At 41.9% G+C, this 19,188-nt stretch overlaps 1 protein-coding gene across 2 annotated transcripts in view; it reads left to right on the top strand.

Annotated features, from left to right (window-relative positions):
* The window catches only part of scara5 (scavenger receptor class A, member 5 (putative)), a 128,334-nt gene that overhangs the window by 32,108 nt on the left and 77,038 nt on the right, over window positions 1–19,188 (top strand). For both annotated transcript variants that reach the window (XM_052096026.1, XM_052096027.1), the window contains exon 3: window positions 2,950–3,081. In XM_052096026.1, coding sequence (XP_051951986.1) covers window positions 2,950–3,081 — 132 coding nt within the window. The remainder of the gene's footprint in view (window positions 1–2,949; window positions 3,082–19,188) is intronic.

Here is a 19,188-nt window from a genome sequence, read left to right as displayed (position 1 = left end):
AATTCCTCGGTTTTAAAAGAATGGCAGCTACTCCAGATTACAATCCAAAATATTTATTGTAAAGAAAGAATCATAAGATGTGTGACTGTATGGTGTAAGTATGGTTTCTGTAAGAAAAACAGAAATAAACATGATAAATATTTGTGCATATGCTAAGCAACCATACAGCAATGTAATAATACTGGTAACAATTATTATATACGATTTGAAACTTGTGTTATACAGCAGTGAACAAGAACATTTATCTATGTAATATGATTTCAAAATGCGATTAATTTGACAAAAAATAACGCGTTAAAAAAATTAACGCAATTAATCGCACCATAATAAGATTCCTGAGAAATGCAATCTTTTAGTACCACCTGTTTATTCCAGAGGGCAGTAAGTGAAATTTCAGCTGTATGAGCAACACACAGTTTATACAGTGAAGAAAACAACATTCAGCAGACACACAACACAAACATGCTTTACATTCTTGCTTTCAAAACACTTGAAGGAGCACAAATGCGAACTAAGGGATCTCAAGATGTGTTTAAAGATGTGTTTAAAGATTGAGTATTAAACTATATTTAACTTGAAACTAGTGTTGTCAAAAATATCGATATTTCGATAAATATCGATACTAAAATATCTGAACGGTACCAATATTAATTTCCCGAAGTATCGATACTAGCCGAGCTGTCACTTTCACTTCTCTCCAAAGGCGCGTTGACAAACACCACACACACACACACACACACACACACACACACACACACACACACACACACACACACGCACTCGTCTCATTCGCTCTGGTTAAATAGCAAAAGTGAAGTGAATGTAAAGATGGCGAGTGCATGCGGCGCCCCCGCGACCAGTTTTGGTTGATAAAGAACACAGCAGGAGTGCTATCTGGAAATATTTTTGATATGAAGCCAGACATCCCAAGTCTCCGGAAGTTCCGGAGTCTCCCGCATATTGATAGCTTCTCCCTGATGCCCGCAAATTAGTTCAAATCTCCCGGAATCTATAAGCACATGCGAGACAGAACATACTGCTGCGCATAACATAGATAGCGCACGACAACATACATAGCGCGCACGGCAGAGAGGGAGAGAGCGAGAGACCTTATGAAAGCTAGTCAACCCCAACACCCCCCTCTTGACGTTTAAGTATCTTTTGTTGACATTGAGATTGGATTTGATTTGACTTGGAAATACAAAAGATTGCACTTTTTATTTACTTGCACTTTATTGGTTTTTGAATGTATGGCAATCTGAGAGGCTTTTGAACAAGTGCACTACCTCTGGACATTTTGTTCATGTAAAATATACCTCATTGTCATGTTCTAGACTTAGTTCTACCCCCTTAATATAGTGGCAGTTTTTTTTCTCCGTGGTATCGAAAATGGTATCGAATATCGATATTTTTCAAGGTATCGTATCGAAGTAAGAAATTCTAGTATCGTGACAACACTACTTGAAACAGTGAACTAAACATTTTATGTTTATGATGCAACGTGAGACGCTACACAAGTATATCTGATGAAGGTGTAGATTGATGGGCTCTTAAACAAGCCCTCATAATAAATCTCCAACTGATTGACAAATTCACTTGTGAAATGGATTACTGTGAACTGTATGCCAATGACTGACTTATATATATATATATATATATATATATATATAGGGCTGTCGATTTAACGCGTTAATTCAGTGTGATTAATTTTACTAAAAATAACGCATTAAATAGACAGCCCTAATATATAAATATATATATAAAGTAAAGAATAAACTTGTGGTGATAAACAAACTCTTTGATAAAATATAACTGGGAAATCTGTTGAGTAGCTGATTATCATACTATTACACAGTAATTACCATTGAAATGTTTCTGTGGTAAATTAAATTGTTACATACCAACACACTATAAAACATATTGAAACAGTGATAAATATTATTACTTGCTTCGCCATAAACACACGGCAACACCACCCAATGAAAAAACAGACTTTTAAACAAATAAAGATGAAGCCAGGAAACTATGTAACTCTCTCACACTGAAGATGCAGAACTGAAATATACATACATGCATCAAACTAAACAGAATGCTTCGCCTCAGGCATGTGCGAAGCGGGGACTTTTGTACAAAGTGAAAATGTGACAAAAAAAGACACATTTGTTAAGAACTTTTAAACTATTAATTTTAACTATAAACATAAACTCTTATACATTTTCCTGGGCTTTTACTCAATATATATTTGGTAGGTGAGTGACAAAATATTTGTTGTCTTCTACTTGAGAACTTTCTGATCTGTATGATGTTTTCACTATGTTTGACAGTATGATGTACAGTAAAATAATGATATTTCATAAATTATGAAACAGAATACTTTTAATTTGTCAGCAAATTAAAAAGCACTTGTTAAGGTTTGGTTATATTGCCTATATGTGTTGTAAAGTCCAGTTTATAATCTTTAAAACAACACCAATTTTGTGTTGATTAGTTATTTCTTAATTAATGGGAACTCGTTTTTTAATGCTACAATAATTTAATACATTTTCATTGCTTTTGTTTATTTAAGAAATCTATCATTATTTCATAAATGAAGAAATCTTTTTTAAATACACTAGCAATCTGGCTGTGTACTCACAGAACGACACAAACACAACCATGCAGAACTATACAGATGCCACTACACAAAGCCTATGTCATAGGTTTGATGCAGAAGGGTAAATTGGCCTTTAGGAGGTGCCTTTATATGCAAATTGCTGCCTGACTGGGTGGTGAGAAAGCCTAGGCTTCAGGATGCAGTGGTAGTGTTGTAATGCTGAGTAACATTTTGTTGGTTGTCTAGGGTTACTCTATTAACTAAATAAACAGGGCACCAAACCTGTGTTTACCTCAGTGGTTCCTGATTTAAAGTGTATTTGTTTGCTTCAATTGATCAGTGTTTGTCTTTCACAGTAGGTTCAGTAAAACACAGGCGAAAGCCAGATAATTGCTGTGGTCAGTTGGACTCCTTCACTGCAATCAAATATGCCATTGTGTCCCTTTATATTCTGCTACTGCTCACCGTGTTTGGCCTCTGCATAGCAGGTAAGGATGTTTTCTTTGTCATTTTTATCTTTCCTTAAAACTTAACTTGTGTTGGGACAAATAATTCTGCTAAATTTGGTCCAACTTGTTTGACAAGTTTTGGTATAACATAATAGTTTTATAATGGGGTGGGGGGAGGGGGTGCACATTTTATGATCTGAGACATTATGCTAACGATACTTTACAAAGTAATTACAATATATGTCAAGTAAACCACTGTTTAGTAAGTAATATCCTAAGGTTGAACTTTTTATTTTTATTTTTACTGTTCTATTTACTAAGTGTGGGGTGAAGTCTAAGGTTTCTCCCTCCCAAAGCTTTTAAAATTACATTTTAAATAGATTTCCTGACCTTGACTCCTAGAACGACAAATTCCAAACAAAAGCATTTTTACCAACTTTGCCAACACATTAACTTAAATACCTGTACAATGTTTACATCTGATTCAAAACTACACAAAACAATGCAGCACTTATTGGGTTGTTGCAATCCATATGAAAATGGAAAGAACATTCATAACTTTGCATAATACACTTAAGAGCTAAGATCCATCATTATCAAGAAATGCAGCCCAGGTTAGTTTTGAGATTGATCTAGGTTCTCGCATAGGAATGTAAACATGGAGATGGTTTTTTAATGGTATCATTTTATAAATACTTTTTATTCCACGAACTGTACTATTTTTTTTATTTAAAATTAGTTATGTATACACCATCTGCATATATATATATATAAAATTATAAACTTTTCTCTGCAGAAGAAAAAGCTGACTCCATTCACTGATCTAGTCAAATTTTCCTGTCCCAATAGTGGGTTAAGGTTTAGGAGAAACTGACCCTAGACCAGCAGTTAAAGTAATTTTCTCCTTATGCCTGACCAGTGGCTGTTTTGACCCCTGTATTGATTCACTTACATATACTGTCCAAACAAATTGATTTATTAAAAATAATATGACTTTGCAACAAGTCATATTAAGTGAGTGAATCATTTGTTTTAACCTGTTCACTTATATGAACCATCAAACCGATTCACATAAATGTTTTAGACTCTGGAGAGAGAGAGGAGAGTGAGCACACTTGTCTCGTGTGCTTGGTTGCTATGTGTTCAAGTTCAGGCATGCAACTCTGAATGGTGCAAGCTGATAGTTTCTTTGAACTTGTTATCTGTTGAAGCGGCAATACGTAAGACATATGTTTTTTGGTTAAAAATTAACAAATTTCCATTATTGATTGAGTACATAAACAGTGTTCAAAACCCCAATTCACTACGGTAAGCCTGAAATTTGTATTTTTATTTTGAGCTGTCAGGGAGGGATTTGGCATGAAATCACTGGCTTATGCTGTTCATCCTTGCGTCATTACGTCATGTCCTTAAACACAGGAAAGAAAGACTGGCTGTCTCATGTTCCGGCTGGAGAAACTACGTTCAGTCCAGTCAGCCACACTCACACAGTTCAGGACAGCATCACAGCAATCTGGATGATGTTTATCTGTTATCTGTTTGGCAAAGCACATAGTGCAGCTTTAACCAATCAGCTCGCTCACATGTGATATCTCAAGTCAGTTGACTTGCATGGTGTAAGCTGATAGGTCCTTCGACCTAATCAAATAGTCAATGAACTTGCGTACTCTCTTTTTGCCTAGCATTTAAATATTCTCAGCTTGTAAGTTAGCCTTCACAGGAAGGTCTGTTTTGACACATAGAAGCACACCTTTTTCAAAATAAGCTATTCCCATACTGGCACACATTGCTATCTTAGGCCATTTGTTTAAATAAATCCACGCATAGCTAGGCTAAGTAACTAGTTAAAAAAGCTCTGGGCTTTCCTGGTCCAGGTACACATAATGAGTCAGGTCATTAGCCGTTTAAGCCTTTCGGCTAAGCAGGCCAAGAATCAAATAGAGATTTAGTTCATTCAGTCGTCTTTATTTGGTCAGTAAACTTCAGAGCTGACAATACATTGTATGATCAGATGAGAGACAAAATATAGGAGGTGGACTCTCAAATGGCTAAAAAAGAATTGAGCACACTCTACACTTCAGATAGAAAGAAGTGAAAAAGTGGAGACAGAGGTAAATGACTTCCTCTAATAAACAAAATACCAACTTAGCTAGAAGGACGTTTTCATATACACTGGTGGTAAAAGTTTGCTCTTATGGAAATAAATTGGTACTTTTATTCACCAAAGTAGCATTCAACTGATCACAATGTAAAGTCAGGGCATTGATAACTAATTATTATTACAATTTGAAAAAATATGTTCAGAACTTCTTAAACTACTTCAAAGAGTTCTCATCAAAAAATCCTACATGTGTAGCAATAACAACTTTGCAGATCATTGGCATTCTAGTTGTCAGTTTGCCCAGATGCTCAGGTGACATTTCATCCCACACTTCCTGTAGCACTTGTCATAGATGTGACGGGGACTTCTCACGCACCTTACAGTCTTTTCCAATTGTTGTCCGATATCTGTGTTTCTTTGCCTACTCTTACCTTTTCGTTTTGTTTTTCTGTTTCAAAAGTGGCTTTCTCTTTGCAATTCTTTCCATAAGGCTGCACTTTTGAGTCTTCCCTTTCCCTTTAACTGGTGTTGAGCGGGTAAAATTCAATGAAGCTGTCAGCTGAGGACACGTGAGGCGTCTATTTCTCAAACTAGAGACTCTGATGTACTTATCCTCTTGTTTAGTTGTACATCTGGTCTTACACATCTCTTATTCTAATGGCTTATTGAAAATAATATCACATGTATTTAGGTACAGCTTTGAAGCTAAATCGATAAGAAACAGGGATGAGATTATTTATCAAAATATTCCAGTCATTCATCTTTGAATAAAGACAAACTTTATTGCTATTCTAAACATAAATCTAATCTAACACATATATACATGAGACAGGTTGGTGAGAAGAGTGACAGAATGTGAAATAAATGATCAATACAGTGAAAATTAACTTTATGTAGTCTGGTGACAATACCTTAAGAACCATTTAACCTTATTTGAGTCTACATCGATTTGCTATCAGATTACCCAAAGTATTTAAGAAATACACCAGCACTTTGAGCACAATATTGGAGATGAACATGCATGTAGTGGTGTTTCCTTGCATTCTTTGTGTTGCTTGGTTCTTGGCTCTTGGTCGAATGTTTGTTCCGTCGATGTTTTGGACCTCTGTAAGATCGGATATTTATTGTCTGTATGAATGATGAGGTTGGCTTTGAAGCAAGGCCTTCTCATGGGTGTGTGAACCATAGAGAGTGACAAGCTTCCTCGGGACTTTGAGTCCCGAGCTTCCTTGGACCTCACATGGCATGTATCTGGTTCCGACAAGATCCAGAGAAGACCACAAGCGAAGAGTCAGAGTGAAGTCTGAGCAGTCAGAAGAGCAGGAGAGACAACCAGCGAGGGAAGATGTTAAGAAAGGAAAAAAAGGGTGTTCTTCCTGTTTGGAAGCATTTGAACTGAAATTGGCTGCATCCCCAAAGGTGTCCTGTTTAATAGTGCATGTTTAATCATTAAATTTATATCTTGCAAATGGTACAAGACGCATGACATTTATTGTCATCAGCTTTCTCTGCATACGCCAGCGAACGTTTACATACTAAACATGACATTTTTTTATGGATATTATACATGAACCCCACAAGAAGTAGAAGGACATATAAGGAAATTACATTAATAATTATAGTTATAAATATTAATCTCAGGATATTCTACAGTAAACTGAGCAAATACAAAGGCTGCTGTGCTGTTAACTTACCTGCCACATCTGCTGAGGTTGAAACAGACATGGAAGTGCTCCTCGCCAGCAGTGGATGGACCTGATGAAAGATGAAAATAATAATAATAATTATTATTATAATTATAAAAGCTAGCCATGTTAGATGTCTTATTAGAAGGCCTGTCAAAAATAAAAAAAGATCTAACAAAAGGCTTGGTTTATCCATATAAATATATTGATCTGGGATTGTTGAAAACTCACCAATTCATTCATTCATTTGGCAGACACTTTTATCCAAAGCGACTTACAGAGCCCTTATTACAGGGACAATCCACCCAGGGCAACCTGGAGTTAAGTGCCTTGCTCAAGGACACAATGGTGGTCGCTGTGGGGATCAAACCAGCGACCTTCTGATTAACAGTTTAGTGCTTTAGACCACTACACCTGCTGTAGCACTGGCACTTGGAGAAAGTGGCTTTGGTTGTTCCCCACCTCCAAAGTATTTCAACAGAGCTCCTAGGGAAGTTTCATAAGAGTACATAGTTGACAGAACAGACTGTAATTTTAACAACATACAATTTTATACACAGCAGCTAGCCATCTGTACACTTAAAACAACAACTCTTAATATATAACTAGCTAATTAAGGCATAATGATATTGGAAAATAATAGCAAAGATCCCAAATTGGAAGACAAATGTAAATAATGTTAAGCTGTAATCAGTACCAATTTTATGGAACATAAGCTTGTTTTTATGAAAAACAATATACCCAGGAACAAGTTATTTTTATACAGAAGATAAAAACTTTTATCTAAAACTAGTAAGTAATATGTTGTATTATAATATATAAGGCTATACAGATGTTTAATCAAACTTGAACTTTCCTAAAACAAGAAGATATGCTACCTAGGCTATGTTAACTAACTAGCCAGCTAACGTTTAGCTACTAGCTACTTAACATACCTTTATCTTGCAGTTTTTTTCTCTTCTTCAGTTTTCTTCTTTTTCCATTTCTCTGCACCAGAGGGATATATCCTTTTTTGTGACATTGCTGTTTTGCTGCAATGCTGCTGCCTCTTCAATCAACTAACTGTCTGACTGTGCTTGAATCCTGCAGCCCGTTAACATAATATTGTATTTAATATTGCATTTTTGTATAATTCCCTTTGTCCATTGACATAATATATCACAAAAATAAAAATCAAACTGTCATTTCATGTGCTCTTGGGGGCCTCCTTGTGGCCACGGGGGCCCTAAGCAGCCGTTTAGTTCGCTTATGACTTGGGCCGGCTCTGCATACCCACATGATAAGAGTTGTCATGACTGAAATGACTAAGTTCAGGCATGCGACTTTGAATGGCGCAATCTGATTCTTTGAACTTATTATCTTTTAGCTAATCAGCTCGCTCACATGTGATATATCAAGCCAATCTTCTCACATGGTAAGCTGATAGGTCTTTGACGTGTAATTGGGTAGACAATAAATTGCGTACTTTCAATTTGCCTAATATTTAAATTTTCTCTAAGAACCTCTACCTCCCCAGCTTGACTTGTCAAGATCTGCTACATGGGTATTGTCTAATTGAGCAGCAGCATGTCTTGTGTTCCCCTTCAGTCACTCATTCGACGTTGTGTCAATGTAGGGTCTTTCTTAAGTGCCTCGGTTACCAGAATTTGCATGCCCCTCCCCCGGACATACGGGTATAAAAGGAGGGAATTGGAGCCGAGCGGTTGTGTTTCAGTGAGCTGAGTAAAACCCACTGCTGTTCCACTCACCTCTAAAGAGCATACATATTGGAAATATAGCGCATTTCAGCATCTTTTCTCTTCTTCTCTTCTACTACACTCCTGAGTGCTTCAACAGCCCTCTAAAAGAGTATATATTTCTCTAAAAGAGTAAACATACTGACGTTGAACGTCTTTTTAAAGACACGTCTTTTTCAAGATGCCCTTCCATCTTTGTGTCATTCCTGGATGCGGTCGTTACCTCTCTGCCTGTGACGGCCACAAGCGCTGCCTCTCGTGTCTGGGCAGAGATCACACAAAGCCAACGTTTATGGACAGCTCATGTTCTCACTGCGAGAACATGACCATGGCAACGTTGCAGTCATGGCTCTCCTTCTTCCGAGGGAATGCCACTCTAGCCGCCACCCGCAACGCACCTTCTACCCACGGGTATAGGGCCGGCGCGGCTGGTGCTGGTTTTGGTAATTTAATGGGCGCAGTTTCGCTGGGTAAATCCCCGCAGACCACCCGTTATCCAGCACACTCATTTGCCTTACGTCTCTCTCGGAGCCCCCGAGCTGGATGAGAGTTTTGCCACCACTCCGATGCTGATGCCTATGCCTAGCTGTCCGCTATGCTTACCCGGGCCACCTTGCGTGACAGGCTCGTCTGGAACCCTCCGTCCCCCCCATCAGCCCTCACGGCTAGCCGATTGGTTCCTGGGTTTGGGGCGCCACAAATAGACAGCTGGTTCTTCTTTCCTATGTTCACTGACATGACGTAATGATGCAAGGCCAAGCCTCCGATTATTCGTGGGCCAAAGAAGGCTAACCGAAGATTGAGGCGGGGTTTTGCTGAGTCAGGTCTCGCTTTCCATCAAGCAAAGACCAAAATAAGCAAACAAACAGCAGCTTCGGTCTCCACTATATTCATTTCGAGGGCTAGCTAGCCTCTAGAGTCTGGTTTCTCAGCTCTTTCTCTGTCTTTCTAAGCACATTTCAGCTCTGTATGTACATACAATGCAAGTGAATGGGTCCCATTAGGCTGCTGGCTGTTTGACAGTCCAAAATATTTAGGCAGCATAAAAGTAATCCACCCAACTCCAGTCAATCAATTAATGTCTTCTGAAGGTTTGTGTAAAAATATAAATAGATAATTAAAACTAAATGAACTTTTAAAAAATGCTTCCTGCTAGCAATCGACTCATCATGGAGCTGTTGCATGACATAACCGTGATGGTGATTTTACGCGAGAAGTTGGAAGCGCATGCTTTGTTTACAACAGAGGATCGAATGTCACATGAGAGTTAAGTAATTTCAAACAGCAACTGGAAGCAACGATTTAAAGTTAAAAACTTTTATTTATCAAATTTGTTTCTTATTCAATCCTATCGATTTGCTGCAGAAGACAGTAATTGATCAGCAGGAGTCGTGTGGAATACTTTTATGCTGCCTAAATATGACTTTTGGACCATTCACTTGCAATGTATGTACAAACAGAGCTGAAATGTAAAACCTTCATTTCAGTTCTGCTGAAGAAGACATAAACATCTGGGATGGCTTAAAGGTGAGTAAATCATGAGAGAATTTTCTTTGTTGGATGACAGTTCCTTTAAGGGCGGGTTTTAGGGCAATGCTGTGGGGCAATTGGCCCGTTGGTGGGAATACAGGACGATTTTGGTCTCGCGACTCGAGGTCCAAGGCTTTTGGCCCTGGCTGACATGTTGATAGCCCTGGCTCACACTGGCCCGAAAGTGTAAACGTGGCTAATGGCTGGCAGTTTAGTGTTGTGCTGTTACTGTATGTGCTGGGTAGTTGTAAGTTAACTGGGTAAGTAGGGAGATAATAAGATAAAAAAGTGCAAACTCAAGTCCTTGTATGCTTTCATATATTCATGCATTTATCTTGTTATACCCTGTCAGTGTACATAATAGTTCTCATGTAAGCAAAGTTCTGTATCAAAGGACTGCTTTAACAAAATGATATTATGTTCACAATGAAAGTTTTTGAAGAGAATGTTCATATAGCAAGTAATGCTCAAGGTAAATAAACAACTATATACTTTAATTGATACTTATGTAATTGATTCCCAGAGGAAAGTCAACCACTCCTGAGCTCTCTCCCAGGAATTTGGCATTGCTCTTTGGCACTTTTTTCTTTCCTAAGTGGAGTCTGCCAACTTATCTAATGCTTTCTTTTTCTCCTCGTGCTCTACATGTGGCAGTTGAGTTTGCTGCCATGGTAAAGGGGTTGTGTTTCTTTTCTATGAAATATCTCTCTAATAACTGCTGTAGCATCTCTGGCTTGCAGTGATTGTTCTACCTCTTTCTTTCTGATCTCCTCTCTGTCCTTTTCACCTCTGCAATTCCTGTTTCTGCCCTAATCCTGATACTTCTACTCATCCTAGTTTCTTGTAATATGCTCCATGTGTTTAGAGTAGACCCCTAAGCCACCTATTCCAACAGCAATAATTTAGGTTGGCTTGCAAATGAAACTACACAATCTGCTTTTACACCACATAAAAGACAGGTATGTATCTACACACACACTGGACGGAGGTCTATGACCATTTTACTGCATATCTTTGATTTTTTAGTTTTTTTCAGCTTCTTGCGCAGGACCACCATTTTTTAGATGCAGTGTCAAGTTACATAGAGCTGAAATCTTGAGAAACCTGCATTCTGCATTCATTGTGTTGGCTGCTTCTAGCTTTTTTTAGTGCAGGTGTCACAAAGATTCAACTTTCTGAAGAAGTTCAGGTTGCAAAGAAGAGTATTACACATGATTCTAGGTTGTTTTTCACCCGGCAACATTTCAGTGCTTTATAAATGGTATGCCGATATTTATATATTACTAATGGTTACCAATACAATTATTTAAGCATCCTCAAAGGTGCACTAAATAATTTTTGCAAATTGCCAAAATTTTAAACAAAAATAAATAGTAATAGCAGAATAGTATTTTTGTTAGTCTTTGTGAAGAAGGTTCTTTTAATTTTCATGTGGTGCTGGGAGCACATTCATGAGTGTCGCCATGTTGAGATTAGGGGTGCAGGATATATAGGCGACTACTTTAGTATTGTCCGATAACAAAATATTATTAGTGGAATAACCTGCAATATTTTATCTGATAATTTGTTATGGCTTATTTGCTTGCTCTAGAGAATCTCATTCTGACTGTGTGTGGGTTCCCTGGTTGTCAGGCTGTTTCAAGCATCAGTGCGCATGCACACTCATGGCATGTGAAAGAAGCAGAAACAGTGTTTAAAGCCAAGTTAACATGTCAGGTGTCACGATCCCCTGTTGTCTGCCCCGCGTTTCACCTGTCAATTGTCATAAACTACACTTCCCATAATTCCCTGCCCTCATCACTGCCCATGCACTTCATTGTTCTCACCTGCATGTCGTTTAGTCATCATTGTGTTTGTGTATTTAAACCCTGTTTGTTCCCAAGTCGTTGTCGATCGTTGAATGTAGATGTTTGGATGTGAATGTTGTAAGTGAATGTTTATGCCTTGTATATTCTGGTCTGTGTTCCTGCCTGAGCCCGTTGTGGATGATTTCCCCTGTTTATATCTTTTGTTTCCCATCGTGGATGTTTTGTTTGTTCCAGTTGTGTTTGTCTAGTTATTTACAATAAAACCACATTTAGATCCCCACTCCTCGTCTGCCCTCGTCTGCCTTCGTAACATCAGGTCACTCTATGAGGATTATTACAACATCTATGCACTATTTAATGTTGTTTTGAGCTAATTTTAATATGGATCATCTGCTGTCAGTAACGCTATGCTGCTTTTCCATTTTATGTTAATATTTCATGAATTAATAAGCAAAACATTTGTTATGTTATTTAGCGGCTATCTTGCCTCGGTTACGCTTCTTACTTCATTAAACAAATGTGATCACAGTCCATAGATCCTGAAATAATCTTAATAGAGCGATTAGCAATGTTAACTTGGCCAACAAATAAATATAGTTTGAGTGAAACTAATGTGCATTTACAAGTTGTATTTTACAAGTTGAGGTTTCCAACGTTATGACTCATTGTCAGGTTTGGTATGAAGAACCCAAATCCAGACAGTCAGAAACTCTTTAAGTCCTTTATTAAGGAGAACAAATCCAAAAAATAATACACAAGAAGCTAAATTAAAAGAAATTAACAAAAATGCCCAGACTGATTCCAACAGGGCAATAAACAAAAAACTCCAAAGAAAAGAAATAAACGAACAAACTAACAAGATAACAAAAACAAAAAGCATTGGACCAAGAATCTCATGAATGAGAAAACGCTAAAGCCAGGACAGTCCATGACGGAGCCGGCAGGGCAGACCAGAAGGGTCTGGCGGGCGGCTCCAGGAAGGGGGGCGGGATCCAGCAGCCAGGGAGGAGGCTCCAGGAAGGGAGCGGGATCCAGCAGACAGGGAGGAGGCTCCAGGAAGGGGGCGGGATCCAGCAGCCAGGTAGGAGGCTCCAGGAAGGGTGCGGGGTCCGGCTGCCGAGGGGGAGGCTCCAGGAAGGGGGCAGGGTTTGGAGATGGGATGAGGTCAGATAGCTCCAGAGCAGGGTTGAGTAGAAGGATGGCGGCAGCTGCTGGTGAGGGGTCAGAGTCGCGGCCGCTTTTAATTATTTAACTTACAGTTCCAGTTTAAAGAGTTAAAATGCAAAAAGTAAAATTATCGGTTTCAAATGAACAGCTGAATATTACTCTCTTTATCTCCGGAATCTCAATAATTTATAAGATTTTCATACTTACAAACAAAATGTAGTTCTTTGAAAAGCCATTTTATCTTGCACAATTTTATTTCCAAAATAATAGTGTCTCTGGTGTTTACATATTTTTACAGGAAAACAAGAAAATTATTTATAGTGTATTTTTGCTATTTCGTTTGGTGATGCTAGTAACACATAAATTATACTCTTCACCCTGAATGATTACAGGATTGTTAGTTTGAGCAGTGCATCTCTAAGATGTGTTTTAATTTCCTGCTCTACAATTCTTGAATATTGCCCCTTCCTGTCAACCATTGTCAGTTGTGCATGTTTATATAGAGTTCTCTTTGTGTCTGAACTTTTCATTAATTTACTTTACACAAGAAAATTAAAAAAAAAGTTTAAGCATTCGTGGAAAAGTAACTTTAAACAAATACTTCAGATCTACACAATTAAACTAGCTCTTAATGACATGGTGGGTTTTTATGTTTATGTTATGGACTCTAATTGTTGCCCTAGCAAAATCATATGACAGTAAAACATACAGTATTCCAGGGCATGTTAGACAGTCATAGGTTAGTGTAACACAGAGATACCTTGTTCATGTTTGATTGTTAGTTTGTTATGGAAAAGTGATAATTCTGCATTGAAATTTTCTCATGAACATATCTTTGTACCTGAAATATATGAGACAACTAATTGTAATGTATTTTTGGCTGAAAGATTACTCTGCCATAAAATACGAATAAAACCAAGATATAATAATGCAAAGGATATACAGTAATCCTGTTATATCTTCCATGTTGTAAGTGGTAGGTAATAATGTGGAGTTCTGATTTTGGCAGATGCATGTACACACACATGTTATTAGTTGGAATGAGTCATTCACAGCAGAAGTCATTACATCATCAGTTCACTTGAAATTTAATATGAACAAAATCGAAGGAAGGAGGATCCACAAGGGAAGGAGAAAAACAGGGTGAGAGAAAAACATGGAGAGAATTGGCTTTTAAACTGCAGAGTTTTAGAACAAATGACTCACACCAGTTTGAGTTTCCCCCACACATACATACATCAAGTGCTTTAGATTAGACCCCACACTTTTTTCCTCTCCTCTTGTACACAAGTCCCAAATATGGTGTTTTGTCCTCTCGGTTCCTTTGTTTTCACTGTCATGGTAGAGAGGTAGCTCTTCAGGCATCTTGTGTAGTAATTGTTCTGGGCTGATAGTCTGCACACTGTGTGAATTTAATGAAACACATATTTCCTATCTGTGACATATAGGCAACAGCATAGCTCTAACATTTAGAAAGAAAGGAGATGAATCACACATCTGGCCTTAGTATCAACTGGGTTGGAACTTATGTAGAAAGACTAAAATTCACAATAAACCTGTTTTTTATTATCAATAGTTTTTATTGTTTTTTTTTTCAATGAAAACAGTGTACAAAAAATACAACAGGATAACATAGTGTAGAACTTTTCTCCCCTCCACCCTCCCTCATAGACAAAGCATCAAATTGTTACATTACATCATTCACATTTACAAATACATCACATTTTCACATTCACTGTTGCAGTCTTTCATATTTTATTTGTTCCAAATCTTCTCAAACAGGGTAAACATTATTCTTTCAACTGAAACATTAGATGATATTTCACTGAGCCACAGTAACAGTAGGAGGGTCTGCAGATTTCCACTGCAAAGCAATGCCTTTCTTTGCTGCTATTAGGGCCATCTTTATAAATCGTATGTTCGCTCCATTTTCCAGGTCCATAACTGAATCGTCCCCCAATAAGATACATTTTGGATCAAATGGAATATTAATCCCAGGGTCTAAAGGCGAGGAAATACGTCAAGTTCATCCAGCAATTTTCTTTGGAGCCGATGGTCGTGTATCCAGTCAGCTGCGAGTTACACACCCGTTCCTGTTCCTCTTACGCTGCCTGCTGTTGTCATTTACGGCGCATTACAGCGGCTTTCTCCTTCTCTGCACGGCAGTGCAGTTTGCCCCTGGGCGCTTCGACAGCGCAGTTAAAAGAGTTATTTTCTCTAAAAGAGCAAATACACAGCTGGCGTTGAACGTCTTTTTTAAAGACGTGTTTCCGGGATGAGTGATTTCTCTCCAATGGTTTATGTTCTCAGTGCGAGAACATAGCCGTGGCAGCATTGCAGTCTCAGCTTTCTTTTGTCATGAGAGCCACTTCAGCCATCCCCCGCGTCTTGCCTCCTTCCTACGGGATTGAGGCAGGCGCCGCGGGTGATGGAGGCGATTTGGGGATAATGACGGGCTCCGTTCGCCGGGTAAATCCCCTCGAACCACCTGCCTTCCCGGCATGCTTGCTTGCTTCTGTCTGAGCTTGGGATGAGTGTGGCAGTCTTCGCGGCCGGCCTGCCTGTCCCTTGAGGTCCCGGAATTGGATGACGACATCGCCGCTGCATCGGAGAGCATTACAGCGGTGTCTGATGCTGATGACTCGTCTGGGCCGCCACCTTCGGGTCTGCGCGCCCAGTCTGAGCCTGATGCACAGAGGTCCGCTATGCTTTCCCGGGTACCGCGAGTGCAAGGCTGGACCGGAATATACTGCCCCCCCCTCATGGCAACTTGATTGGTCCCACGGGCATATGCGCTGCTCACAGCCACGCCCCCCCCCCATCCCGGATGTGCATGACGAGCTGAGTAAGCCGTAAAAGGGCACCTTTTACTGCCCGGAACCGGCTTCCTCGCTCCTCCGCTCTCACTATCCTCGATGGTGGAGCGGTCCCAGACCACTTCCGCCCTGCATGCCACGGCCCCTCCTGCAACCAACACCAGGCCAAGGCACTTCAAACTTGCACTTGGGTAGTCCTGTTCTTGATGTGATGCAGGAACTGCGCTCAATGACCGATCGCGCCCCCCGGGCCACGAAGGTCAGAAGCGCCAGCAATCGAACGGGCGATGGCCACCCCTGTGGTCCAGAAATGCAATCTATGGACTGGACCTGGTCGAAATACGGGAGATAGACAAAGCACGCTTTCTCGAACGCCCCCTTCTCCCAGCTCCGTCCATTTGGCGGCACCGTTGACGACTCCACCCAGCAGTCCTCAGCAGTGAAGAAGCAGACAGAGGCCATTTCACACATCCTGCCCCGCCGTAAACCTACCGCGAGGGGCCATGGCCCGTCTGCTCGCCGAGGGCATCCTCCTGCAGCTTAAAAAAAAAAAAAAACTTGCTGCTCCTTCTCAACCAAGAGTGGACCCAACTCTCAGCCCCAGTGTCAAGCACCCCACAGGAAGCACACGCCCCCCATCTCACGGACCCCTTTGAGAACCCGGAAGGCTCCCAAGCGCTCCAGAGACGGACAACCCAGAGATTGAGACGTTTGCTCCGGAGTTGGTAAACAGACCACTCCGTCCCCCGGTTGAGGGCCGGGAAGAGAAACTTCAGTTAAAGGTATTTTTTGCAAGTTTTTTACTAATAGAGCAATTTCCTCTTTCTGGGTCACCTGGCCCGCAAATGCCATTCTCACGGCACTCTGCCGCCACACCTCAACAGTCCCGGCGCGTTCCCCCTTTCCCCCTTTCCCCTCACATCTTCATGATGATTGCAGAGGCAGCTCTTGCCCCGCTAAGGGAAGTGGGCATCCGCATACTCAACTACCTCAACGACTGGCTCATCCAGGCTCACTCTCGAGAGTTACTGTGCGCTCACAGGGACCAGGTGCTCAGGCACCTCAGCCGTCTAGGACTTCAGGTCAAGTGGGAAAAGAGCAAGCTCGTCCCGGTTCAGAGTGTCTCTTTTCTCGGCATGGAGTTAGACTCAGTCTCAGTGACAGTGCGTCTCGCCAACGAGCACACTCAGTCAGTGCTCAGGTCCCTCTCTCTTATCGAGCCTGGCACAGCGGTTCCTCTATAACAATTCCAGAGGCTACTGGCTACAGACTCGAGTCCCGAGATGGGCATGGAACCACGGCACATATCGTGTGACAATCACCCCTTCTTGCCATCAGACTTTCAACCCTTAGACAGACCTCTGCTTTCTGCGGACCGGAGTCCCCTTGCAGCAGGTGCCCAGACGTGTTGTGGTGACCACAGACACCTCTTGACAGAGTTGGGGCGCCGTGTGCAACGGGCACCCTGCCGCTGGCCTCTGGACAGGACCCCGGCAGCTTTGGCACATCAACTGCCTAGAGGTTTCTCTCACTAATCCGAGGCAAGTACGTCTTGATCAATTCAGACAGCACCGCGACAGTAGCAGTAGTAGACAACTCGCCTGCCATCTCCTCCTTTGGAGTCAGCCACGACTTAGGTTGCTGAGCGCCACTCACATCCCTGGCAACCGCAACACAAAGCCGGACACGCTGTCGTTGCAGGTTTCGCCCAGCAGAGAGTGGAGGCTCCACCCCCAGTTGGTCCAGCTGATATGGGACCAATTCGGCAAGGCACAGCTAGATCTCTTTGCCTCCCGAGACAACTCCCTCTGCCCGCTCTGGTACTCCCTCACCGCTCTGGTGCTGTGCAAGATCAGGGAGGACAAGGAACAGGTCATCCTGGTGGCCCCTTACTGGCCCACCCAGGCCTGGTTCTTTGAATTTTATGCTCCTCACGACAGCACCTCCCTGGAAAATTCCGCTGAGGAAGGACCTTCTTTCTCAGGGATGGGGCACCCTCTGACACCCACACCCAGACCTCTGGAACCTCCACGTCTGGCCCCTGGACGGGATGCGGAAGATCTGAGTGATCTACCACCTGCAGTCATAGACACGATCAACCAAGCCATTCGCGAATTGGTGTTCTACCCGCAGAGGTGCGCAGTTCGGTCAGTGCTTTCATTCCTGCAGGAGAGACTGGAGGGGAGGCTGTCCCCTTCACCTTGAAGGTGTCTGTAGCTTCTATCGCATCCCACCATGATGCAGTAGATGGCAAGTCCCTAGGTAAGCACGACTAAATATCAGTTTCCTGAAAGGCCCCGGAGACTGAACCTTCCCCGGCCTAGCCTGTTCCCCTCCTGGGGTCTCTCTGTAGTCCTCTCGGCCTTCAGAGACCCTCCTTCGTGCCCTTGATTCAGTCTTCCTGAAGACGGCCTTCCTGATCACTTTAGCCTCCATCAAGAGGGTTGGGGACCTGCATGCGTTCTCTGACAGCGACACCTGCCTGGACACATTCTCACGTTATCCTGAGGCCGTGACCGGGCTACGTGCCCAAGGTTCCTACGACCCCCTTCAGGGAACAGGTCGGGAACCTGCAAGCAAGCTGCCCCGGGAGGAGGCAGACCCAGCCTTCTCATTGCTGTGTCCGGTACGTGCTTTGCGTATCTATTTCGACCGCACGCAGAGCTCTAGATGTTCTGAGCTGCTCTTTGTCTGCTTCGGCAGATGGCGGAAAGGGAACGCCGTCTCAAAACAGTGGTTAGCTCACAGGGTCATTGATGCTATTTCTTTAGCTTATCAAACCCAGGCCGTGCCCGCTCCCTTGCGGGTTCGAGCACACTCTACGAGAAGTATGGCATCCTCTTGGGCACTGGCCCATGGCACCTCCTTATCAGACATCTGCAGAGCAGCGGGCTGGGCAACACCCAATACCTTTGCCGGGTTTTACAATCTCAGGGTTGAGTCGGTCTCGTCCTGTGTTTTTTCAGGTCCGAGCCGGTAGAACTCGGTAACGCGGCATAATCGACCGGGTTTTCTGCTTGCACACAGCGCCCTTCACCAAGTTGATCCAGTGCGCCTTCTATCCCAGGTTAGCCACTATGCGTCGCTCCCTGGATGTTCTCCTCCCTAGCCTTCTCGTAGTGACCAGACCCACTACGAGTCACAGGTGCTCTGTACTGGTGTCGGGCTCCACAGGCTTAGTTCTCTTTCCAGGCAAACTCCCTGTGATGTATTCTCCGCGGTACGGTCCCCCTGTCGGCGGACCTGCGTTTCCCTCAGGCAGCCCCGCTGCCCCTGTCGCCGTGCTTATAGAGTCCCCCCTCA

The sequence above is a fragment of the Xyrauchen texanus genome, chromosome 28, assembly GCF_025860055.1.
Source record: "Xyrauchen texanus isolate HMW12.3.18 chromosome 28, RBS_HiC_50CHRs, whole genome shotgun sequence".
Taxonomy (NCBI): Eukaryota; Metazoa; Chordata; class Actinopteri; order Cypriniformes; family Catostomidae; genus Xyrauchen; species Xyrauchen texanus.
Note: the sequence above shows the minus strand (reverse complement) of the source record. Positions and strands in the feature narration are given on the sequence as shown.